Source organism: Mytilus galloprovincialis, chromosome 8, assembly GCF_965363235.1.
Source record: "Mytilus galloprovincialis chromosome 8, xbMytGall1.hap1.1, whole genome shotgun sequence".
NCBI classification, from domain to species: domain Eukaryota; kingdom Metazoa; phylum Mollusca; class Bivalvia; order Mytilida; family Mytilidae; genus Mytilus; species Mytilus galloprovincialis.
Genome location: NC_134845.1, coordinates 50,494,152 through 50,521,392, shown reverse-complemented (window position 1 = coordinate 50,521,392; position 27,241 = coordinate 50,494,152). Strand labels below are relative to the sequence as shown.

Genomic DNA, 27,241 nt, shown 5'->3' with positions numbered 1-27,241 from the left:
ATTGTTTAGAAAAGCTAGCATTAAAGAGTTAAGTGTTACTATGTATCAGCATTCAGATACTGGTTTGATATCAACCTCCGTAACAAAGATGGGGGTGTGGACTAATACACGCATAAAAAATACATACAAGTGATTCAAAACATAAATAATAGGGTTTTTCCTGGAAAGCTGTATTATGAAACTAAAATATTATACAGCATAACATTTCATTAGTTTAAATTTATTACTAAATAAGTTGTGAAAACTACTTATTTGAATTATTTTTTAAACACTATATTAATTCAGACCTTAAAATTGGTATTTGCTTTCAATGTATACAGAATAATACGTATAAATCAGTTTGCTATGGTGGTAAATGTAATCCATTTCACATGAGCCTGGATTTAAATCTTGTGTTTTTCTCTAATGCAATTTTTAAGATGACTTTATACAACACTAACCTCCGATACGTTCATACTTACCTTGTCTTACAAAAAATGCTAAAACTAGAAAACAACTAAAATGGTGTAAGTAAAAATTAAAAAAATGACAGACTAGATATAGACACAGAAGAAAACAACACTCTCTCTCTGCTCAGTTGAAATTTATTTTTTAACAGTGTCTACATTCGAATTGTACCCATTTTTTGGGAATGACTGACAGTTTAAAGTACACACATTCACCGAGATTTTTAATCTACAACCGCGATCGAATTTATGCCATACACATCAACACCACTAACAAAAGAAAGTGTAAATATCATAAAATATAAATTACCTGTCATGTTGGTAGGATCTAATTTACTTCCTCATACCTGTTACGTAGAAGACGTTTATTTATAGAAAAGTTATTACTGTCGGAAGCCATCGTCTAAATATAAGTTATCCTGTATTTTTAATATTCATCCTTGGAATGGATCCAGAAATTTAATAAATGATTTCAAATTATAGTATTTCCGTTGCTAACTTGTAAGTACACAAACATATATCATTTCTTCAAAATGGTGGAAACATTTTGAGTCAGTTTCCACATTCCAAAGGTTACACCGATATAAATGATACATATCGTCGCTGGGCTTCTAAAATATCGTATATGACTTTTTGGCTAAAAGTACTTTTTGACACCAATGGTCTGGGCGGGAGGAAATCTTTTGCACCGATATAAATGATACATATGACGATAATACATGTATATACTATGCACTTCTCATATAAACAAATATCAAAAGTTTTAAAAACTAACTGACTCCCTCCCCTCTTAACTTAAATTGGGGGAAATTGATTGACCAATATAGATATATATAAATAAAATCGATTTTGGATAAACAAGACTTGCATAAAAAAAAAACCACAAAAAAACAAAAAAACAAAACAAACCCAAACTATTTGATTAAATTTTTGTTTATCCTACATTGCGTCCCTAAAAGAGTTACGACTGCAAAAATTGTAATAACTATACTCCTCGTTGTGGGTCTTTTGAGGTTTTAATTAGGCGTGAATTATACACGATTGTATTTTTTTGTAAGAAAGACACGCGAAAGTCAAATTATTAAACATAAAAACGAGAAACGAAGTAGGGCGGGACACGTGAAATTATAAGCGTTTTCATTACGATTATTATTAAGGGAAAACGGTACTATTTATTCTGCCATAGGCGACAATGTTAACATTTTCTAAATTTACCACTTTTTAAGATAAAAACCTGGATAAAACAGTTATATGTTGTGTTAGTACTTTATTACTCTGTTTTAAAAATTAAAGCCAAATAGTATCATGACCAACTTCCAACGGAGCTTGTTTATGTTATCCATGCCCACCGTCATTTTGCACCAAATTTATGAAATTTTGCAAGTCTTTTCGAATAATTCTCTAGAAAATATTTCAATAGGTTTTAAAATTTATATTGTAAATATACACACTGCAGTTATTCATAGATAAATAAAAAATATATTGTACCCTTACATCCAATCACAGCGCTCCTAATTTGACTTCCTTCACCTGCCTTGGGTACACAAAAGGCCAACCTAATGCTGGGAAAATTAAATACTACCGTTTTCCCTATACTGTGACATAAAGATATAAAGAATTCTTATGACATTATTAATGCAATACTGGGCTATTGTGAAAACCTTGGCTATAATAAATAATTGTATGTCCCCAGTACTTAAAGAAATATAGATCATTTTATGTCCCCACCCCTACATGCTGGTTTACCCCATTCTCTACTTCTTTCAGAAAAGCCTTAATAAACAACCTGTATCCAATCATATCTGATCTTATTTAAAAAGAATGATAAATAGTTCCATTTAAACAGATAAAATGGACAGTTCCATTCAATTTGTATTCATTTTATCAAAAATTTACAAGAAATGCACAAATTCAAGATTTTTCATACTAATCTCCATTCCATGCTTTAGTATATGCCATATTGTGGTTAAAATTTTTAGAGCTTGTTATAAAATCTATTATTCTGTCTTGAGATGATGAAAACAAAGATATTAGACACTTTAAACATTAAATATGCAAACTACTCAGCTGTAAAGTTGCCTTTGTTGCCTGTATTAATCAATGAAAAAGCTGAATTATGTCCCTTGGGAGTATTAATTTCCAACAAAAGTCCTTTCAAACAGTAGAAAATGAAAAATTATTTATGTCTGATATAATAAAAGAAAGAAAATACAAAATGAAGCACTTTTGAAATACTTGCTGCATGCATTATCAAGAATGTGACCAATTCTTTACACAGGAGAGTATAAATTCTATGTAAATTTAGCATCAAGTGGGCCTCTTTTTTTCTTAGATGAACAATTCTAACACTGAAAATGCTTTCAATGTGACCAAATATTGCCTAATTCCATAAACAGTACAAACTAAACCAGACAATTTCCCATTTTAATAGATTATGTTTACAGAAATACCCAAATTATACATTTAGGGAATTACGCAGCAAAAAAGGCAAACATTTCAGTAAAAAATATTTGTCGCGACTTGAATTCTGGTGTTTCCAATTGAAAAAATCATTGCGAAAGGTGAAATCAAATACAAAAGAACTATAATATGGTGCATTTTACACAATGTAGTTAATATTGACATCCTAGAATAAAGTTTTATATCATTACCAATCAATTTGACCTATCATGATGACTCAGCACTTTTCTCAACACAGTATTGTTCTCAGTGAAAAATTTCTATTCTTTGTGATAAAAATCAAATGTACTAATCAAAAGCTTCAAAATAGTATAAAAGAATTGAATTTTGAGTGACTTTGATTTCCCTTGCTATCTTCAGTATAGTGAAAACGGTACTATTTATTCTGCCATAGGCGACAATGTTAACATTTTCTAAATTTACCACTTTTTAAGATAAAAACCTGGATAAAACAGTTATATGTTGTGTTAGTACTTTATTACTCTGTTTTAAAAATTAAAGCCAAATAGTATCATGACCAACTTCCAACGGAGCTTGTTTATGTTATCCATGCCCACCGTCATTTTGCACCAAATTTATGAAATTTTGCAAGTCTTTTCGAATAATTCTCTAGAAAATATTTCAATAGGTTTTAAAATTTATATTGTAAATATACACACTGCAGTTATTCATAGATAAATAAAAAATATATTGTACCCTTACATCCAATCACAGCGCTCCTAATTTGACTTCCTTCACCTGCCTTGGGTACACAAAAGGCCAACCTAATGCTGGGAAAATTAAATACTACCGTTTTCCCTATACTGTGACATAAAGATATAAAGAATTCTTATGACATTATTAATGCAATACTGGGCTATTGTGAAAACCTTGGCTATAATAAATAATTGTATGTCCCCAGTACTTAAAGAAATATAGATCATTTTATGTCCCCACCCCTACATGCTGGTTTACCCCATTCTCTACTTCTTTCAGAAAAGCCTTAATAAACAACCTGTATCCAATCATATCTGATCTTATTTAAAAAGAATGATAAATAGTTCCATTTAAACAGATAAAATGGACAGTTCCATTCAATTTGTATTCATTTTATCAAAAATTTACAAGAAATGCACAAATTCAAGATTTTTCATACTAATCTCCATTCCATGCTTTAGTATATGCCATATTGTGGTTAAAATTTTTAGAGCTTGTTATAAAATCTATTATTCTGTCTTGAGATGATGAAAACAAAGATATTAGACACTTTAAACATTAAATATGCAAACTACTCAGCTGTAAAGTTGCCTTTGTTGCCTGTATTAATCAATGAAAAAGCTGAATTATGTCCCTTGGGAGTATTAATTTCCAACAAAAGTCCTTTCAAACAGTAGAAAATGAAAAATTATTTATGTCTGATATAATAAAAGAAAGAAAATACAAAATGAAGCACTTTTGAAATACTTGCTGCATGCATTATCAAGAATGTGACCAATTCTTTACACAGGAGAGTATAAATTCTATGTAAATTTAGCATCAAGTGGGCCTCTTTTTTTCTTAGATGAACAATTCTAACACTGAAAATGCTTTCAATGTGACCAAATATTGCCTAATTCCATAAACAGTACAAACTAAACCAGACAATTTCCCATTTTAATAGATTATGTTTACAGAAATACCCAAATTATACATTTAGGGAATTACGCAGCAAAAAAGGCAAACATTTCAGTAAAAAATATTTGTCGCGACTTGAATTCTGGTGTTTCCAATTGAAAAAATCATTGCGAAAGGTGAAATCAAATACAAAAGAACTATAATATGGTGCATTTTACACAATGTAGTTAATATTGACATCCTAGAATAAAGTTTTATATCATTACCAATCAATTTGACCTATCATGATGACTCAGCACTTTTCTCAACACAGTATTGTTCTCAGTGAAAAATTTCTATTCTTTGTGATAAAAATCAAATGTACTAATCAAAAGCTTCAAAATAGTATAAAAGAATTGAATTTTGAGTGACTTTGATTTCCCTTGCTATCTTCAGTATAGTGAAAACGGTACTATTTATTCTGCCATAGGCGACAATGTTAACATTTTCTAAATTTACCACTTTTTAAGATAAAAACCTGGATAAAACAGTTATATGTTGTGTTAGTACTTTATTACTCTGTTTTAAAAATTAAAGCCAAATAGTATCATGACCAACTTCCAACGGAGCTTGTTTATGTTATCCATGCCCACCGTCATTTTGCACCAAATTTATGAAATTTTGCAAGTCTTTTCGAATAATTCTCTAGAAAATATTTCAATAGGTTTTAAAATTTATATTGTAAATATACACACTGCAGTTATTCATAGATAAATAAAAAATATATTGTACCCTTACATCCAATCACAGCGCTCCTAATTTGACTTCCTTCACCTGCCTTGGGTACACAAAAGGCCAACCTAATGCTGGGAAAATTAAATACTACCGTTTTCCCTATACTGTGACATAAAGATATAAAGAATTCTTATGACATTATTAATGCAATACTGGGCTATTGTGAAAACCTTGGCTATAATAAATAATTGTATGTCCCCAGTACTTAAAGAAATATAGATCATTTTATGTCCCCACCCCTACATGCTGGTTTACCCCATTCTCTACTTCTTTCAGAAAAGCCTTAATAAACAACCTGTATCCAATCATATCTGATCTTATTTAAAAAGAATGATAAATAGTTCCATTTAAACAGATAAAATGGACAGTTCCATTCAATTTGTATTCATTTTATCAAAAATTTACAAGAAATGCACAAATTCAAGATTTTTCATACTAATCTCCATTCCATGCTTTAGTATATGCCATATTGTGGTTAAAATTTTTAGAGCTTGTTATAAAATCTATTATTCTGTCTTGAGATGATGAAAACAAAGATATTAGACACTTTAAACATTAAATATGCAAACTACTCAGCTGTAAAGTTGCCTTTGTTGCCTGTATTAATCAATGAAAAAGCTGAATTATGTCCCTTGGGAGTATTAATTTCCAACAAAAGTCCTTTCAAACAGTAGAAAATGAAAAATTATTTATGTCTGATATAATAAAAGAAAGAAAATACAAAATGAAGCACTTTTGAAATACTTGCTGCATGCATTATCAAGAATGTGACCAATTCTTTACACAGGAGAGTATAAATTCTATGTAAATTTAGCATCAAGTGGGCCTCTTTTTTTCTTAGATGAACAATTCTAACACTGAAAATGCTTTCAATGTGACCAAATATTGCCTAATTCCATAAACAGTACAAACTAAACCAGACAATTTCCCATTTTAATAGATTATGTTTACAGAAATACCCAAATTATACATTTAGGGAATTACGCAGCAAAAAAGGCAAACATTTCAGTAAAAAATATTTGTCGCGACTTGAATTCTGGTGTTTCCAATTGAAAAAATCATTGCGAAAGGTGAAATCAAATACAAAAGAACTATAATATGGTGCATTTTACACAATGTAGTTAATATTGACATCCTAGAATAAAGTTTTATATCATTACCAATCAATTTGACCTATCATGATGACTCAGCACTTTTCTCAACACAGTATTGTTCTCAGTGAAAAATTTCTATTCTTTGTGATAAAAATCAAATGTACTAATCAAAAGCTTCAAAATAGTATAAAAGAATTGAATTTTGAGTGACTTTGATTTCCCTTGCTATCTTCAGTATAGGGAAAACGGTACTATTTATTCTGCCATAGGCGACAATGTTAACATTTTCTAAATTTACCACTTTTTAAGATAAAAACCTGGATAAAACAGTTATATGTTGTGTTAGTACTTTATTACTCTGTTTTAAAAATTAAAGCCAAATAGTATCATGACCAACTTCCAACGGAGCTTGTTTATGTTATCCATGCCCACCGTCATTTTGCACCAAATTTATGAAATTTTGCAAGTCTTTTCGAATAATTCTCTAGAAAATATTTCAATAGGTTTTAAAATTTATATTGTAAATATACACACTGCAGTTATTCATAGATAAATAAAAAATATATTGTACCCTTACATCCAATCACAGCGCTCCTAATTTGACTTCCTTCACCTGCCTTGGGTACACAAAAGGCCAACCTAATGCTGGGAAAATTAAATACTACCGTTTTCCCTATACTGTGACATAAAGATATAAAGAATTCTTATGACATTATTAATGCAATACTGGGCTATTGTGAAAACCTTGGCTATAATAAATAATTGTATGTCCCCAGTACTTAAAGAAATATAGATCATTTTATGTCCCCACCCCTACATGCTGGTTTACCCCATTCTCTACTTCTTTCAGAAAAGCCTTAATAAACAACCTGTATCCAATCATATCTGATCTTATTTAAAAAGAATGATAAATAGTTCCATTTAAACAGATAAAATGGACAGTTCCATTCAATTTGTATTCATTTTATCAAAAATTTACAAGAAATGCACAAATTCAAGATTTTTCATACTAATCTCCATTCCATGCTTTAGTATATGCCATATTGTGGTTAAAATTTTTAGAGCTTGTTATAAAATCTATTATTCTGTCTTGAGATGATGAAAACAAAGATATTAGACACTTTAAACATTAAATATGCAAACTACTCAGCTGTAAAGTTGCCTTTGTTGCCTGTATTAATCAATGAAAAAGCTGAATTATGTCCCTTGGGAGTATTAATTTCCAACAAAAGTCCTTTCAAACAGTAGAAAATGAAAAATTATTTATGTCTGATATAATAAAAGAAAGAAAATACAAAATGAAGCACTTTTGAAATACTTGCTGCATGCATTATCAAGAATGTGACCAATTCTTTACACAGGAGAGTATAAATTCTATGTAAATTTAGCATCAAGTGGGCCTCTTTTTTTCTTAGATGAACAATTCTAACACTGAAAATGCTTTCAATGTGACCAAATATTGCCTAATTCCATAAACAGTACAAACTAAACCAGACAATTTCCCATTTTAATAGATTATGTTTACAGAAATACCCAAATTATACATTTAGGGAATTACGCAGCAAAAAAGGCAAACATTTCAGTAAAAAATATTTGTCGCGACTTGAATTCTGGTGTTTCCAATTGAAAAAATCATTGCGAAAGGTGAAATCAAATACAAAAGAACTATAATATGGTGCATTTTACACAATGTAGTTAATATTGACATCCTAGAATAAAGTTTTATATCATTACCAATCAATTTGACCTATCATGATGACTCAGCACTTTTCTCAACACAGTATTGTTCTCAGTGAAAAATTTCTATTCTTTGTGATAAAAATCAAATGTACTAATCAAAAGCTTCAAAATAGTATAAAAGAATTGAATTTTGAGTGACTTTGATTTCCCTTGCTATCTTCAGTATAGGGAAAACGGTACTATTTATTCTGCCATAGGCGACAATGTTAACATTTTCTAAATTTACCACTTTTTAAGATAAAAACCTGGATAAAACAGTTATATGTTGTGTTAGTACTTTATTACTCTGTTTTAAAAATTAAAGCCAAATAGTATCATGACCAACTTCCAACGGAGCTTGTTTATGTTATCCATGCCCACCGTCATTTTGCACCAAATTTATGAAATTTTGCAAGTCTTTTCGAATAATTCTCTAGAAAATATTTCAATAGGTTTTAAAATTTATATTGTAAATATACACACTGCAGTTATTCATAGATAAATAAAAAATATATTGTACCCTTACATCCAATCACAGCGCTCCTAATTTGACTTCCTTCACCTGCCTTGGGTACACAAAAGGCCAACCTAATGCTGGGAAAATTAAATACTACCGTTTTCCCTATACTGTGACATAAAGATATAAAGAATTCTTATGACATTATTAATGCAATACTGGGCTATTGTGAAAACCTTGGCTATAATAAATAATTGTATGTCCCCAGTACTTAAAGAAATATAGATCATTTTATGTCCCCACCCCTACATGCTGGTTTACCCCATTCTCTACTTCTTTCAGAAAAGCCTTAATAAACAACCTGTATCCAATCATATCTGATCTTATTTAAAAAGAATGATAAATAGTTCCATTTAAACAGATAAAATGGACAGTTCCATTCAATTTGTATTCATTTTATCAAAAATTTACAAGAAATGCACAAATTCAAGATTTTTCATACTAATCTCCATTCCATGCTTTAGTATATGCCATATTGTGGTTAAAATTTTTAGAGCTTGTTATAAAATCTATTATTCTGTCTTGAGATGATGAAAACAAAGATATTAGACACTTTAAACATTAAATATGCAAACTACTCAGCTGTAAAGTTGCCTTTGTTGCCTGTATTAATCAATGAAAAAGCTGAATTATGTCCCTTGGGAGTATTAATTTCCAACAAAAGTCCTTTCAAACAGTAGAAAATGAAAAATTATTTATGTCTGATATAATAAAAGAAAGAAAATACAAAATGAAGCACTTTTGAAATACTTGCTGCATGCATTATCAAGAATGTGACCAATTCTTTACACAGGAGAGTATAAATTCTATGTAAATTTAGCATCAAGTGGGCCTCTTTTTTTCTTAGATGAACAATTCTAACACTGAAAATGCTTTCAATGTGACCAAATATTGCCTAATTCCATAAACAGTACAAACTAAACCAGACAATTTCCCATTTTAATAGATTATGTTTACAGAAATACCCAAATTATACATTTAGGGAATTACGCAGCAAAAAAGGCAAACATTTCAGTAAAAAATATTTGTCGCGACTTGAATTCTGGTGTTTCCAATTGAAAAAATCATTGCGAAAGGTGAAATCAAATACAAAAGAACTATAATATGGTGCATTTTACACAATGTAGTTAATATTGACATCCTAGAATAAAGTTTTATATCATTACCAATCAATTTGACCTATCATGATGACTCAGCACTTTTCTCAACACAGTATTGTTCTCAGTGAAAAATTTCTATTCTTTGTGATAAAAATCAAATGTACTAATCAAAAGCTTCAAAATAGTATAAAAGAATTGAATTTTGAGTGACTTTGATTTCCCTTGCTATCTTCAGTATAGTGAAAACGGTACTATTTATTCTGCCATAGGCGACAATGTTAACATTTTCTAAATTTACCACTTTTTAAGATAAAAACCTGGATAAAACAGTTATATGTTGTGTTAGTACTTTATTACTCTGTTTTAAAAATTAAAGCCAAATAGTATCATGACCAACTTCCAACGGAGCTTGTTTATGTTATCCATGCCCACCGTCATTTTGCACCAAATTTATGAAATTTTGCAAGTCTTTTCGAATAATTCTCTAGAAAATATTTCAATAGGTTTTAAAATTTATATTGTAAATATACACACTGCAGTTATTCATAGATAAATAAAAAATATATTGTACCCTTACATCCAATCACAGCGCTCCTAATTTGACTTCCTTCACCTGCCTTGGGTACACAAAAGGCCAACCTAATGCTGGGAAAATTAAATACTACCGTTTTCCCTATACTGTGACATAAAGATATAAAGAATTCTTATGACATTATTAATGCAATACTGGGCTATTGTGAAAACCTTGGCTATAATAAATAATTGTATGTCCCCAGTACTTAAAGAAATATAGATCATTTTATGTCCCCACCCCTACATGCTGGTTTACCCCATTCTCTACTTCTTTCAGAAAAGCCTTAATAAACAACCTGTATCCAATCATATCTGATCTTATTTAAAAAGAATGATAAATAGTTCCATTTAAACAGATAAAATGGACAGTTCCATTCAATTTGTATTCATTTTATCAAAAATTTACAAGAAATGCACAAATTCAAGATTTTTCATACTAATCTCCATTCCATGCTTTAGTATATGCCATATTGTGGTTAAAATTTTTAGAGCTTGTTATAAAATCTATTATTCTGTCTTGAGATGATGAAAACAAAGATATTAGACACTTTAAACATTAAATATGCAAACTACTCAGCTGTAAAGTTGCCTTTGTTGCCTGTATTAATCAATGAAAAAGCTGAATTATGTCCCTTGGGAGTATTAATTTCCAACAAAAGTCCTTTCAAACAGTAGAAAATGAAAAATTATTTATGTCTGATATAATAAAAGAAAGAAAATACAAAATGAAGCACTTTTGAAATACTTGCTGCATGCATTATCAAGAATGTGACCAATTCTTTACACAGGAGAGTATAAATTCTATGTAAATTTAGCATCAAGTGGGCCTCTTTTTTTCTTAGATGAACAATTCTAACACTGAAAATGCTTTCAATGTGACCAAATATTGCCTAATTCCATAAACAGTACAAACTAAACCAGACAATTTCCCATTTTAATAGATTATGTTTACAGAAATACCCAAATTATACATTTAGGGAATTACGCAGCAAAAAAGGCAAACATTTCAGTAAAAAATATTTGTCGCGACTTGAATTCTGGTGTTTCCAATTGAAAAAATCATTGCGAAAGGTGAAATCAAATACAAAAGAACTATAATATGGTGCATTTTACACAATGTAGTTAATATTGACATCCTAGAATAAAGTTTTATATCATTACCAATCAATTTGACCTATCATGATGACTCAGCACTTTTCTCAACACAGTATTGTTCTCAGTGAAAAATTTCTATTCTTTGTGATAAAAATCAAATGTACTAATCAAAAGCTTCAAAATAGTATAAAAGAATTGAATTTTGAGTGACTTTGATTTCCCTTGCTATCTTCAGTATAGGGAAAACGGTACTATTTATTCTGCCATAGGCGACAATGTTAACATTTTCTAAATTTACCACTTTTTAAGATAAAAACCTGGATAAAACAGTTATATGTTGTGTTAGTACTTTATTACTCTGTTTTAAAAATTAAAGCCAAATAGTATCATGACCAACTTCCAACGGAGCTTGTTTATGTTATCCATGCCCACCGTCATTTTGCACCAAATTTATGAAATTTTGCAAGTCTTTTCGAATAATTCTCTAGAAAATATTTCAATAGGTTTTAAAATTTATATTGTAAATATACACACTGCAGTTATTCATAGATAAATAAAAAATATATTGTACCCTTACATCCAATCACAGCGCTCCTAATTTGACTTCCTTCACCTGCCTTGGGTACACAAAAGGCCAACCTAATGCTGGGAAAATTAAATACTACCGTTTTCCCTATACTGTGACATAAAGATATAAAGAATTCTTATGACATTATTAATGCAATACTGGGCTATTGTGAAAACCTTGGCTATAATAAATAATTGTATGTCCCCAGTACTTAAAGAAATATAGATCATTTTATGTCCCCACCCCTACATGCTGGTTTACCCCATTCTCTACTTCTTTCAGAAAAGCCTTAATAAACAACCTGTATCCAATCATATCTGATCTTATTTAAAAAGAATGATAAATAGTTCCATTTAAACAGATAAAATGGACAGTTCCATTCAATTTGTATTCATTTTATCAAAAATTTACAAGAAATGCACAAATTCAAGATTTTTCATACTAATCTCCATTCCATGCTTTAGTATATGCCATATTGTGGTTAAAATTTTTAGAGCTTGTTATAAAATCTATTATTCTGTCTTGAGATGATGAAAACAAAGATATTAGACACTTTAAACATTAAATATGCAAACTACTCAGCTGTAAAGTTGCCTTTGTTGCCTGTATTAATCAATGAAAAAGCTGAATTATGTCCCTTGGGAGTATTAATTTCCAACAAAAGTCCTTTCAAACAGTAGAAAATGAAAAATTATTTATGTCTGATATAATAAAAGAAAGAAAATACAAAATGAAGCACTTTTGAAATACTTGCTGCATGCATTATCAAGAATGTGACCAATTCTTTACACAGGAGAGTATAAATTCTATGTAAATTTAGCATCAAGTGGGCCTCTTTTTTTCTTAGATGAACAATTCTAACACTGAAAATGCTTTCAATGTGACCAAATATTGCCTAATTCCATAAACAGTACAAACTAAACCAGACAATTTCCCATTTTAATAGATTATGTTTACAGAAATACCCAAATTATACATTTAGGGAATTACGCAGCAAAAAAGGCAAACATTTCAGTAAAAAATATTTGTCGCGACTTGAATTCTGGTGTTTCCAATTGAAAAAATCATTGCGAAAGGTGAAATCAAATACAAAAGAACTATAATATGGTGCATTTTACACAATGTAGTTAATATTGACATCCTAGAATAAAGTTTTATATCATTACCAATCAATTTGACCTATCATGATGACTCAGCACTTTTCTCAACACAGTATTGTTCTCAGTGAAAAATTTCTATTCTTTGTGATAAAAATCAAATGTACTAATCAAAAGCTTCAAAATAGTATAAAAGAATTGAATTTTGAGTGACTTTGATTTCCCTTGCTATCTTCAGTATAGGGAAAACGGTACTATTTATTCTGCCATAGGCGACAATGTTAACATTTTCTAAATTTACCACTTTTTAAGATAAAAACCTGGATAAAACAGTTATATGTTGTGTTAGTACTTTATTACTCTGTTTTAAAAATTAAAGCCAAATAGTATCATGACCAACTTCCAACGGAGCTTGTTTATGTTATCCATGCCCACCGTCATTTTGCACCAAATTTATGAAATTTTGCAAGTCTTTTCGAATAATTCTCTAGAAAATATTTCAATAGGTTTTAAAATTTATATTGTAAATATACACACTGCAGTTATTCATAGATAAATAAAAAATATATTGTACCCTTACATCCAATCACAGCGCTCCTAATTTGACTTCCTTCACCTGCCTTGGGTACACAAAAGGCCAACCTAATGCTGGGAAAATTAAATACTACCGTTTTCCCTATACTGTGACATAAAGATATAAAGAATTCTTATGACATTATTAATGCAATACTGGGCTATTGTGAAAACCTTGGCTATAATAAATAATTGTATGTCCCCAGTACTTAAAGAAATATAGATCATTTTATGTCCCCACCCCTACATGCTGGTTTACCCCATTCTCTACTTCTTTCAGAAAAGCCTTAATAAACAACCTGTATCCAATCATATCTGATCTTATTTAAAAAGAATGATAAATAGTTCCATTTAAACAGATAAAATGGACAGTTCCATTCAATTTGTATTCATTTTATCAAAAATTTACAAGAAATGCACAAATTCAAGATTTTTCATACTAATCTCCATTCCATGCTTTAGTATATGCCATATTGTGGTTAAAATTTTTAGAGCTTGTTATAAAATCTATTATTCTGTCTTGAGATGATGAAAACAAAGATATTAGACACTTTAAACATTAAATATGCAAACTACTCAGCTGTAAAGTTGCCTTTGTTGCCTGTATTAATCAATGAAAAAGCTGAATTATGTCCCTTGGGAGTATTAATTTCCAACAAAAGTCCTTTCAAACAGTAGAAAATGAAAAATTATTTATGTCTGATATAATAAAAGAAAGAAAATACAAAATGAAGCACTTTTGAAATACTTGCTGCATGCATTATCAAGAATGTGACCAATTCTTTACACAGGAGAGTATAAATTCTATGTAAATTTAGCATCAAGTGGGCCTCTTTTTTTCTTAGATGAACAATTCTAACACTGAAAATGCTTTCAATGTGACCAAATATTGCCTAATTCCATAAACAGTACAAACTAAACCAGACAATTTCCCATTTTAATAGATTATGTTTACAGAAATACCCAAATTATACATTTAGGGAATTACGCAGCAAAAAAGGCAAACATTTCAGTAAAAAATATTTGTCGCGACTTGAATTCTGGTGTTTCCAATTGAAAAAATCATTGCGAAAGGTGAAATCAAATACAAAAGAACTATAATATGGTGCATTTTACACAATGTAGTTAATATTGACATCCTAGAATAAAGTTTTATATCATTACCAATCAATTTGACCTATCATGATGACTCAGCACTTTTCTCAACACAGTATTGTTCTCAGTGAAAAATTTCTATTCTTTGTGATAAAAATCAAATGTACTAATCAAAAGCTTCAAAATAGTATAAAAGAATTGAATTTTGAGTGACTTTGATTTCCCTTGCTATCTTCAGTATAGGGAAAACGGTACTATTTATTCTGCCATAGGCGACAATGTTAACATTTTCTAAATTTACCACTTTTTAAGATAAAAACCTGGATAAAACAGTTATATGTTGTGTTAGTACTTTATTACTCTGTTTTAAAAATTAAAGCCAAATAGTATCATGACCAACTTCCAACGGAGCTTGTTTATGTTATCCATGCCCACCGTCATTTTGCACCAAATTTATGAAATTTTGCAAGTCTTTTCGAATAATTCTCTAGAAAATATTTCAATAGGTTTTAAAATTTATATTGTAAATATACACACTGCAGTTATTCATAGATAAATAAAAAATATATTGTACCCTTACATCCAATCACAGCGCTCCTAATTTGACTTCCTTCACCTGCCTTGGGTACACAAAAGGCCAACCTAATGCTGGGAAAATTAAATACTACCGTTTTCCCTATAGCGGGATACTGGAATCTGATAAAACAATAACCGGGATCCGGTGTTATATAGCCATTCTTCCCCCATGCCATTTTTTCCCCCGGGGGAAAGACTGGCATGAGCCAATATTTCCCCCGGGGAAATTTTGGATCATTCTCATTCTTCCCCCGCGGAAATTTGACAATACGTATACATATAGTCACTTTTCCCCTATGCCAATCTTTCCCCCTATATTATTGATTACCCTACATATATAAATATACACGTCTGAAAATTAAACCGAACAGTGTTAGAAATAGGTTTATATATACAAATGTTTAGTTCTTTTACATTAACACAAGTCTGTCTACAGGTTTATCAGTCTGTCTATGTGTCAACTTATCTGTCTTTTGTGTCCTTTAGTCTTTCTAAATTCTCAACTGCAAGTCTGTCTACATATTCACCCGTCTGTTTACATGTTTATCAGTAATTCTATGTCCACTAGTCCGTCTACATTTTGACTATATTTGAAATAACTTTCAGTAACTGCAAGTACTTTTATTTCGGTCATTTGTGTCTATTGTTTTTATGTAAGTGATAATTGTTCACCGTACCAACATTTTAGGGAAGCCATTTGTAACTGATATTTATATTTTACATTTTTTTCTTTTTTTTCGTTGTGCTGTCCTAGGTTGGGTTCATTGGGGAGAGTTGAGTTTATGGACACCACATTCATGACATCAGTGTTTATTTGCCAATGCCCATTCCAAAGCCAGGAACATGCAATACAGTGGTTGTTGTTCATGGTTCATGTCTGTCAAGTTTTTTTTTTCGTAAATTATTTTGTTATCAACAAGGCTGTTAGTTTTGTTTGAATTGCTTTCAAATTTTTATTGTCGGGGCATTTAATAGCGGACTATATGTTATTGTTCATTGTTGGAGGCCGTACGGTGGCCTTTAATTACTTACTACCACGTCAGTGTAACACAGATGGATATTTGTATCATTAGTGCTGGATCGTGGTCAACCCTTAGCACATTTAGGCCAGACGGGATATTTTGTAGATCTTGTACAGCTCACACTAATGGGGTTAGTTCCTGTACTTCCACGTCTCCCATGCCTGTTGGAGAGGGTTTACATATCTTCTTTAGGTTTGATGAAGTGTCATCCGTATCAGACTTCTTCTCCTTAATAAAAGCTTTAGGGCGACGAGTATTTTTCTCTATCCGTGCCTTTGATGGGTTCTTTTACAACGTGGTCTTAAGCATGATTTATCATGTAAAGTCATTTCACCATTGTATGTCGGAGACATCATAGACGTCTGTCCAGGGAACAATCTTCAAATCGACAAGACGTGGTTTAAGTAATTGTATTCATTTAGTCATTGATACCAAGGGTTCACGAAAAAGAATGGATGTGATCATCACATCAGCATGTATTTCGAGTGTATGAATATAAAATGTATGTACATGTATATATAAATATATATCAAATGTATAGTAACACGACTTTGTAAAGCTTTGGTACCGCTAAACTAATAAAAAAAGTTTATATTGTTTTATAGGATAAATATTTCTAACTGACGTCGCCGACGTTATATTACAAGTGGCAAAACTAGCTGCTTATGCCGCAAAGGGGGGAAAATTGGCCTGATCCTCGTTTTCCCCCTATAACGCTGAGGGGGAAAGTTGGATCATGCCAATTTTTTCGGGGGGAAATATTGGATCGATCCAGATTCCCCCCCGGAAAAATTGGCATGGGGGAAGAATGGCTATAGGACACCGGTATGAGACCCCCCAAACAATAAACCCCCCTCAATATGTATCCATTTACTTAAGTTGAAATTAATTAAAATAATGGATATAAAAACTCAAATCGTTGACCTGGAACATACTGGTGGACACATAAGGGGGAGGGTTCGTGGTCCGTGTTTGGAACTCCCCCTTTTTGACGATCGATGTATTAGAATGGGGACATATATTTCAGAATCCCCCTTTCTCCTGGGTAAGAAGCCACATTTAAAGTAAAATGGATGGATCCGGGATCCGCCCATTGGAACAAATTATTTCACTAATTTACGATCGAAGTTCATTTAATCAGTGCTGAGCATCAGTGCATCGAAAGCGCTTTTCTGAACAAGATAATCTTTATCACGAACGCTCAAATTCAAAAATGCACAAAAACTGTGCAATAACTACTAATAGATACAATATTTCGTGATTAAATCGTTGTCATGCATGAAAAACATCGTATTTAACATGTACTTTATTTTCAAGAACTGGGACTATTTATAGACGAGAACATGCTAATGGGATAGGACGAGAACATGATAAAATGATATGGCTACTAGTTTGAACATGATGAAGTGATATGACTATGAACCCTGCCTTGTACTAGACCGACACAATGAGCCAGATTTATTATGAACTACATGTAGCTATAATTCACCATGAAACAATCCACAGACAGTCATATAACAATATCCGGACATATCACTATGAATCCAAGCGGGCCAGTCTTTGCCCTTACTCCCAAATGCCGCATGCTAGTCTTTGCCCTTACTCCCAAAAGCCGCATGCTTAGCAGAGAAGCAGCAAATAATATTTTTTAAGTCTTTAGTTTAAACCGGCCGAGGATCGAACCGATCAAAGTTTAACCCACTAGGCGATCGATTTAAGTTAAAATTGTGGCTCTACCAATCTTGTTCTGTTAAGCATGAATTAATTGACAACATACCTTTTCATAGTATTTTTTTAAGAAATAACAGATCAAGTTTGAGTTATTTCCCGTTGATGAATTTTGGCCGAAGTTATGCGCTTTGCAAATAGAAATTGATAAAAACATTTGTTTTCGAATTTTTTCTGTAAAGGCGGAATCGATAGAGTGAATATTTTGTATTTTTCTACGTGTATCTTCCATTTTGTAGATAAAAAAAATCCCGTGGAGCAATTTATGGAAAAAAAACATGTACATAAGATATAGACATTTTTTGTAAGGATAAAAACTTAAACCAGTCCATCTTCTGCTTTCTTTTTGATTTTTTGTTAATATTTATTTGTGTATTCCTTTAACTCAGACTGTAAATTATATGACAACGGATTGGTGTTCAATGTCCAGTGGCAAACATTACATGCACATGAAAAAAAGACACAAGCGAATGTTTAATGAATATAAAAACTCCTTTGTACTAGACTGACACGATGAGGCGAAGTTTTTAATACTATATGCTTCTTCACAGGAAAACAGGCTGTAGAAAGGAATTTCATCTTAACTAGTAACTAGTAACTAGCTATATCAATCTGACTACGAACTGACCAGTCTTTGATCTTATTCTTAAATGCCATATTGTCAGCAGAAAAGAAGCAAGTATAAATGATAATGAATAAAAATGACAGTATTTTTTATTAAATAAAATGACTTTTTATTGAAAAAAAATGAATGTAAGCTGTGTTCAGTTTTGCTCTGTGTATTTCAACATCCAAAGAAATTCAGAATAATCATCCGCGACGTAAATTTCTCATGACTATATAAAATTCTAGAATAATTGTAGTAAATACTCCAGCGGATTCTCTTTGTTCAACTATTAATGTTGCTGGTTTGGTTCGTCTGTGTTTGGATTTTCCGTGGAAACAATATCCCTGAAATGTAAAATGTTTGCTTACATGCATGTATATATGGTATATATGTAAAACAAGTAACACCAAACTAATTGTGGAAAAAGTAAAGACATCATATATCTATACACTTGTTAATATAAGAAAATGGAATATCCTTAATGGAGACGTACTATTAACAGTTACTGTCTGTGGAGAACAGTTGTGCTTCTTTGAACATCTCAGAATAGATAAAAAAAAAAAAAAACTAAACGTGTGGTTTTCCTTTGTTGGCTATTTCCACTGATAACAAAATCTAGTGTAACGATTAAATAGCCAACACTTTGTCTTTCCACAAGATTTGTATGCTTTTAAGTTTCAAATTCACTTTCGATATTGTTGTTTACGTTTAAAGCACGTGTGTCAATTGTATTGTGATAATATTTTTTAAGACGAACACACGATTCTGTATTATTATAATGTATGTAACAAATACCCTAAGTTGTCTTTTCTGAATATAGAAAATTTAATTAATTTATTAGGATTCTTTATTGTTACAACAAAAGTTTAAAAGATTTAAATATTACATTATTCTGACTTTTCGACTTTATTCATAATATGCTTACTACCTCGTGCATTGTGCAAAAGTAGCAATGACTATTTTTCAAATATTTGGTTTGGCTTGGTGGATAATCGTACATGGCATTCGCGCGAGCACGGTACCAAATACAAAGGACAAATACTCACGTGTTCGTACCATGACTTTGTTCTTGTGGACAGCTGTTATCTGGAAACGTGTCGTAGTTTCTGAAAATAAATAATTATAAGCTTAAGTACAGTAAAATTAAAACCTCACACAAGAACATGACACATACCACTAATTAGTTGACGCATAATATGATTTACATAAGAATTATTTTTGTTTATTTTAATTAAAAACAAAATGAGTATTTACACCGTACATCTATTAATAGTTGTTTTTGTCATGAAAGTGTTTAACTATAATTATCTAACGGCCTTTCACTGACACTTACATGTTGTATACAATATAAAGAGCTTCAACTATTTCAAAGCCTTTTATAGCTGACTCTGCGGTATGGCCTTTGCTCATTGTTGAAGGCTGTACGATGACCTACAGTTGTCTGTGTCATTGTCATTTGGGCTATTGTGGAGAGTTGTCTCCACTTGTATTTTTGTCCATCTGATGAGTTAATCCTTTTTCAACTGATTTTTATAGTTCGTTCTTATGTTGTACTGTTATACCACTGTCCCAGGTTAGGGGAGGGTTGGGATCCCGCTAACATGTTTAACCCCGCCCCATTATTTATGTATGTGCCTGTCCCAAGTCAGGAGCCTGTAATTCAGTGGTTGTCGTTTGTTTATTTGTTACATATTTGTTTTTCGTTCATTTTTTTTACATAAATAAGACCGTTAGTTTTCTCGTTTGAATTGTTTTACATTGTCTAATCGGGGCCTTTTATAGCTGACTATGCGGTATGGGCTTTGCACATTGTTGAAGGCCGTACGGTGACCTATAGTTAATTTCTGTGTCATTTTGGTCTTTTGTGGATAGTTGTCTCATTGGCAATCATACCACATCTTCTTTTTTATATCATTTGCAATTATTCCACATCTTCTTTTTTGTATATAATGTTGTTTAATTTGCATTGCACTTTGTGATATCGAATGGTATATAACATGTTGATTACAACTGTTGCATGTTACAGAATTGACAATGGAAGCTGTTGTTTAGAAGACACCGATCACATTTTTATTGTTAGATGAGCATTCCTTGAAATCTTTAGATTATCTTTTTTAATTACTAAACATAACAATTTTTCCCAGAATTTTATAATCCATTTATTCTAATATTGTTTAAAAATCCGTATGAAAAGCCACCGTGAAACCCTTGTCAAAACAGTCTTGGACATTTTGTTTATTTTATTATTATCATATTGATGCCTGGCTGTCTATCTTATATATTTTTCTTGTGTTGTGTTTTAATAAAGCAGGGTTTTCTCTTTTGAATTAGTTTACAATTAGTAACATGACTTTTATTTCAAAATACGAAGATGGGATATGATTGACAATGAAACAACTTTCAATAGAGAACGAATGACGAAGAAGTTTCCACTATAGGTCACCATATGATCTTTTTAAAACAATGAGCACAATATGTTCGTCATAGGAAGCTACAAAAGGCCCCTACATGGCAAACGGAAAATTATAAACACGAGACAAATAACGACCTGATTTATGTACACAAATCAGAATCACAACACTAACAAAAACACATTGTACATAAAGTATAAAGATATGGGAATACGTGCAACTACTGAAAGCTAACAACTAATAAAATCTGACATCTAAGGCTAAATAGCAAACAGTACACAGACAACATCCTATACATATATATATATTATGAGTAAAGGTACCATACGCATGTCATTAACAGTCAGAGAAAAACACATAACATCGTCATATGCAAAAATAAAGATATTCTATACTAAACTATACGGTATGGGTGTTTCCAATTGTTGAAGGTCATACATTGCCTTATCGTTGTATATATCCTCGTTCCTTGTGGGTATATGTAAATCCGTCTCAATGGCAACCATACCATATCTGCTTATTTTTATGTATAGGGAGATTGTGAGTCATTTCAAATGTACATATTATTATCTTGAAAATGTTATTAATGATAATATTAAGATTAGAAATTTTTAAGCGAAACGTGGGATATGAAAGTATACGGATATGAAACTAGTAAAAACTAAAGCAGGAAATATTTTTTAAAAGCTACAAAGCGCAGAACATTTGACATTATAATCGAAGCCTACTCTTAACAAATGATCTTGGGGATCTTTGTATTCCTAGGAGCATAGTACTCTTCTTACAAGAGCAAATCATTTACTAACAGGTGTCGTACATGTCCTAATAAATCGAACACAATCACAAAGGTTTCGTGTGGATCACGGGATATGAGTTCATACCCTTTTGGTCCATTTTCCAAACTCTGGGTAAAGATCGTGGATAAGCTTGATTGCATACAATAACTTACGACTTCTCTTTTTGTTCTTCTTTGAGCTTCTGATATTTACTGAAACCACATAGACAATAAAACATGAGGATCCAAATAAGTTAGCCAATGTCATAGGCCCTAGAGATATTTGTTAACAGATTTAGAACACCTACCTTTACTGTAAGGTTAAATACTTTTACTAAATCTGTCTTACACGTCATGAATTTAGTGTGCTTTTTTATTTGTATATTTAACAACTCGTATGATAGCCAGTATATTGCAAACGAAGCGAAAAGAAAATCATAAAATTGCACATAGCAGATTGCGGAAAATGCACTAAATAATTAGGAAAGAAAAAGTAATCTTTTACAGAGATATCAAATGATATATTTATGTTGGATACATTTAATTTTGCAACCATAACAATATAAAAAACATCTAGTAATTATGATGCATATTGAGTGCAAGCAAGGATGTCCCTTAGTTACAACATAAACTATGATTAAACCTTTGAACACCGTTTTCTATGAATCGATGGTAACACAAGCTTTATACAACAATTCTTACAATTTACCTTTTTCTAGCCCTGAAAGAAACAATAAACTAGCATTATTACCGCATCATATATACATCGAAATAACAATCGAATATATATTATAATATATTATGTTAAAAGGCAGTTTTGATTGGAAAACTTCACATTGCAAAAGTTAAAATCTGAATATCGCGTCCAAGAAATCATAATTTGTAAAACCAAAAGAGGGGAAAACATTCGCACTTCATGTCAGGTTATAGGTAGTTGTAGCCTTTCCCTCTATTTTTCTTCCAATATCATGAATTTTGATCTATATGGTTGATCGTTTCGAAGCTGAGTAATTTTAATATTTGTGATTGAATGGTTAAGAATAGCCATTTATTAGAAGTTGAAACACGCCCAATATCACTACACAGATAAATTTTGTGAACGCACACTTTTTGAATTCTTAAACTTGAAGTTAAGAATTATTCATTAACAACCAACGAACGAAGACACAACAACATTGTACCTACCTCCATTTCTCTCTAATTTTCTGAATAAGAGGCCTTAAAAATAGAATGATATAATAACAATTATAGATAATTTCACGCATTATTATGAAATTAGGAAAGTTGCATTTATCAAGAAGAGGAAAAAGATAAGCAGCATACAAAAATATTCTTTCATATAGGATCTTTGTGTTTATTGTTTTTATTTATACGTTTTTTTTTCTTTTTTTTTTTTGTGTAGTTCTTCGTATCGATTTATCAATTTGAGCCATTTTCTACCGATGTTTACAGGTTGTTCTTATGTTATGCCATTACAGAACTGTCCGTCAAAGAGGGCAGGTTTAGGGCTCGCTCACATGTTTTACTCCAAAACATTCTGTATGGTCTCTTTGTGTCTGTCAATTGTCAGAAGTTAATAATTTAGATAGTGGTCATTAATTTTGTTCGTGCCTGTCACGTTTGTGGTTGTTATAGATAAGTTTCTTGATCAAATTGTTTCATTTCAGAGCCTATTATCGTTGTGGGAAAAGGGGGTGGGGGTGGGGGGTAAGAAGTAAACAAATGTATATGTTTTTGAATTAAAAAATGTTAGCGTTTTGACGCAATTAAGATTTCATTTCATATTCATAACTATACAACATCTTCCGAAAATGTTACTGCATCTGGAAAATGTATTACCGGGTTGTAGTACCTACCTTTTTGTATTAATGCATGTAGTAGTAGTGGCAGAAATATATAGAATCAGAAACATCCAAAAATGTGTTCAAAGGGATGCTAAAAGTCAGACAACTACATGTATTACTTAGTTTCATTACAAAATTTTAACCATTCAGTTTTACAACGATATTAGTATAATATAAAAGAGGGACGAAAGATACCAGAAGGACAGTCAAACTCAAAAATCGATAATAAACTGACAACGCCTGACTAAAAATGAAAGAAGACAAAAAGACAAACAATAGAACACATGACACAACAAAGAAAACTAAAGAATAAGCAACATGAACTCCACCAAAAAGTAGGGGTGATCTCCGGTGCTCCGGAAGGGTAAGCAGATCCTGCTCCACATGTGGCACCCTTTGTGTTGCTTATGTTATAACAAATCCGGTAAATAGGCTAATTCGGTAGGTCACATTCACGAAAGGGAAGGGGATTGCAATTACGACGTAAGGAACATATCCGATATCATTTGTTAAACGGTTATTCCATACCGGTCAACCAACTCGAGATGGCGTTCGTAAAATTTACGAAGGGATGATTTCAACTTCACCATTTGGAACTCTTGGTTTAATAGCTTCCTTGTGACCCTCCATCATGAAAATCATGATAGGAAATGCAAGCACGTCAATATTGTATCAATTGGGAGATATATTACTGTATAAGTTACACTGTTACTTTTAAGAGCTTGTTCCATGATTATGATGAAAATAAGAGTACTTACCTCAGACAACAACACGGAATAATGATAACTGAAAAATATTAACACACGTAATGAAAATAAGCACATTCAATTCCAATAAACAGTCTGTGTGTTTGTGTGTGTTACATTTATTATATTCTTTGGCTTTTTATTTATCTTTCAAGTATGAAATTAGATGTTCTAAGTTGGTACCAAACACCTTGACTAAAATTAAGTTGGCTCGTTTAATTTTCATAAAGTTTTGACAAAATACTTCCTTTGAAGTATTGACAAAATATGAGAAATAATCAAAAAACTTGAACAAAACACTTTGTTCAGAAAATTTTTATTGGATACATAACAGTTTGACAAACATTTATTTTGATCATTTGGAAGCTTGATACTTCCCTAACATTAGAAAGTGATTAAAACGTTTAGCTAATTTTTACAGAGTTATAACTCTGTAGTGTTATACATTGTACCACCTTAAATACATCTTCGATTGCTTCTGTGCAATAAATTAATAAATTTACAATTTTCCTGGCACCAGACAGTTGCTCAAGAAAACCCAACATGTGCGATGATCTCCGATATATGATGTCTGTCATTTGAATTTGTTGATGGAACATTGACGCAAACCATCACGTGCACTCTTTAATCTATATAAAGTTATTTTAAGTGTAAGGGAAATGAGAGAACAATAATATTCATATTTACACAATAATATTCATATTTACATGTCTCCTTATTTTCATACCTTTATTCCAAATTACGCGCGAACAAACCGATTTTGTAGCATAGTATGAACGGAACAAAAGCATAAGTATTGATGATCTAGTCATAATTCGTTACAAAATGAAACTGATACATTTGCTTGTTACACAATAAATAAATGAAATTGATACTTACAAAAAAACATCGTCCAAGGAAGTTATCTACAATGAAATAATTAAAAGTTAAGGGAAGTTATATACAACGGTCTTCTTCCTTAATTTATCACTTCCTTCTTTTAAAATTAATACATTTATAGACATTTTCAATAAATCTCGATATCGATCTTAAAGACTAGTGTTAAGGATGAAGGAAGTCCTCTTTGGTGTCTTATGAACCGACTAATGACACCTGTATTTTACAGGTAAAATAGAGGCGTTTAATTTTTACAAAAATTAAAATATTTCAGAATAATCATTTACATGTATACCTAAGTATTCAATTTAACAGAACGTAGAGACTCTTTCTCTCTCTCTCTCTCTCTCTCTCTCTCTCTCTCTCTCTCTCTCTCTCTCTCTCTCTCTCTCTCTCTCTCTCTCTCTCTCTCTCTCTCTCTCTCTCTCTCTCTCTCTCTCTCTCTCTCTCCACCCCTTTTAATGTTGAATTACTTCATTGATGGATTTGGAACATTTTTGAATCAACTCCCATTTCTTATGTAGAATATGTGCTACCAGAACCAGCGCATGACGTTAATGTCTTTCCATTCATACGTACTTGAAAGTTTGTTGCCATTTCAGATTTTTTTATTGACAAGAGTCAATTTTGTGTCACAAAAGTCACAAAAGTCATTTTTGTCACAAAAGTCAATTTTGTCTTCACAAAATTGTTGTAGACAAAATTCATTTTTGTGATGATAAAATTGACTTCTGTGACACAAAATTCAATTTTGTGTTTATTTTTGTGTGGCCAAATTGACTTTGTTGTGACAAAATTCAATTTTTTGAGATTTTTGTGAGACAAAATTGACTTTATTGACTTTTGTCTCACAAAATTGAATTTCGTCTCACAAAATTGAATTTTGTCTTGCAGACAAAATTCACAAAAGTCAATTTTGTCTCACAAAATTCACAAAAGTTAATTTTGTCTCACAAAATTCACAAAAGTCAATTTTGTCTCACACAATTGACTTTTGTGTTTTAATTTCCATATCAGGTAACAAAAGTCAATTTTGTATGCAAATGAGTTTATATTTGCATACCTTTTTGACAAAAGTGACTTTTGTCATAACAAAAATGAATTTTGTTTACAAAAATGAATTTTGTCTACAAAAATGAATTTTATGATTACAAAAATAAATTTTGTTATGACAGAATTGAATTTTGTACAAAACCACAAGAGTCCCATTCGGCGCCCCGTAGACTTGACACAAAAAACAAAACATTAAATTAGTGAATTAAAATCAACAAGGAAATGTGTCCATTTTAAAGAAATCAGAAGCCCAGAAATAAAATTAACAGACCATGTATACAGTGTACATGTGTTGCTTTTGTCAATAGACGTAGAAAAATATTTGATTAGATAATGGTTTAATTCATTACTAGAATGCAGGGTATTAATCATTTTCACAATTTCATCAAGAAAGCTAGAAAAACATGAACTAAAGTGTTGCGACCCTATCGGCCTCTTTCATGCCCGTAAAATATTATATACATGCAGGTCAAGTTATTGTTTTCATAAAATACCGTAATTTGTTAATTTTGAGACGACTCCTTTTATTTACACTCTTTTATATGTCGGTGTCGTTGTCATCTGTAGGTATGGAAAATTGTTGAAAAGGTGTAACATGAATATAGGAAGATGTGGTATGAGTGCGAATGAGACAACTCTCCATCCAAATAACAATTTATAAAAGTAAACCATTATAGGTTAATGTACGGCCTTCAACACAGAGCCTTGGCTCACACCGAACAACAAGCTATAAAGAGCCCCAAAATTACTAGTGTAAAACCATTCAAACGGGAAAAACAACGGTCTAATTTATAAAAAAAAACGAGAAACGAGAAACACGTATAAATTACAAAAAAAACTGCTGTACATCATATTCCTGACTTTGGACAGTACGTATTACCTGATAGTTTTCGATTATT

At 31.3% G+C, this 27,241-nt stretch overlaps 1 protein-coding gene and 2 long non-coding RNA genes across 4 annotated transcripts in view; all 3 read right to left on the bottom strand.

Moving 5' to 3' along the window:
* The window catches only part of LOC143042146 (uncharacterized), a 34,284-nt gene extending 33,332 nt beyond the window's left edge, over window positions 1-952 (bottom strand). Inside the window, exon 1 of the mRNA XM_076214401.1 lies at window positions 757-952. Coding sequence (XP_076070516.1) covers window positions 757-763 — 7 coding nt within the window. The 5' untranslated portion in view covers window positions 764-952. The remainder of the gene's footprint in view (window positions 1-756) is intronic.
* A 17,774-nt stretch (window positions 953-18,726) lies between these two features.
* LOC143043355 (uncharacterized) lies at window positions 18,727-22,546 on the bottom strand. Of its 2 annotated transcripts, none has more exons than XR_012968332.1 (3): window positions 22,533-22,546; window positions 19,684-19,743; window positions 18,727-18,981 (listed from the first exon to the last, which is right to left on the bottom strand). It is a non-coding gene; the product is annotated as an uncharacterized LOC143043355 (long non-coding RNA). The 2 variants fall into 2 exon arrangements; XR_012968331.1 differs by lacking the exon at window positions 22,533-22,546 and adding an exon at window positions 21,998-22,038.
* A 461-nt stretch (window positions 22,547-23,007) lies between these two features.
* On the bottom strand, window positions 23,008-25,420 carry LOC143043354 (uncharacterized). Its single transcript, XR_012968330.1, has 3 exons — window positions 25,293-25,420; window positions 24,426-24,453; window positions 23,008-23,041 (listed from the first exon to the last, which is right to left on the bottom strand). It is a non-coding gene; the product is annotated as an uncharacterized LOC143043354 (long non-coding RNA).
* Window positions 25,421-27,241: the final 1,821 nt, after the last annotated feature.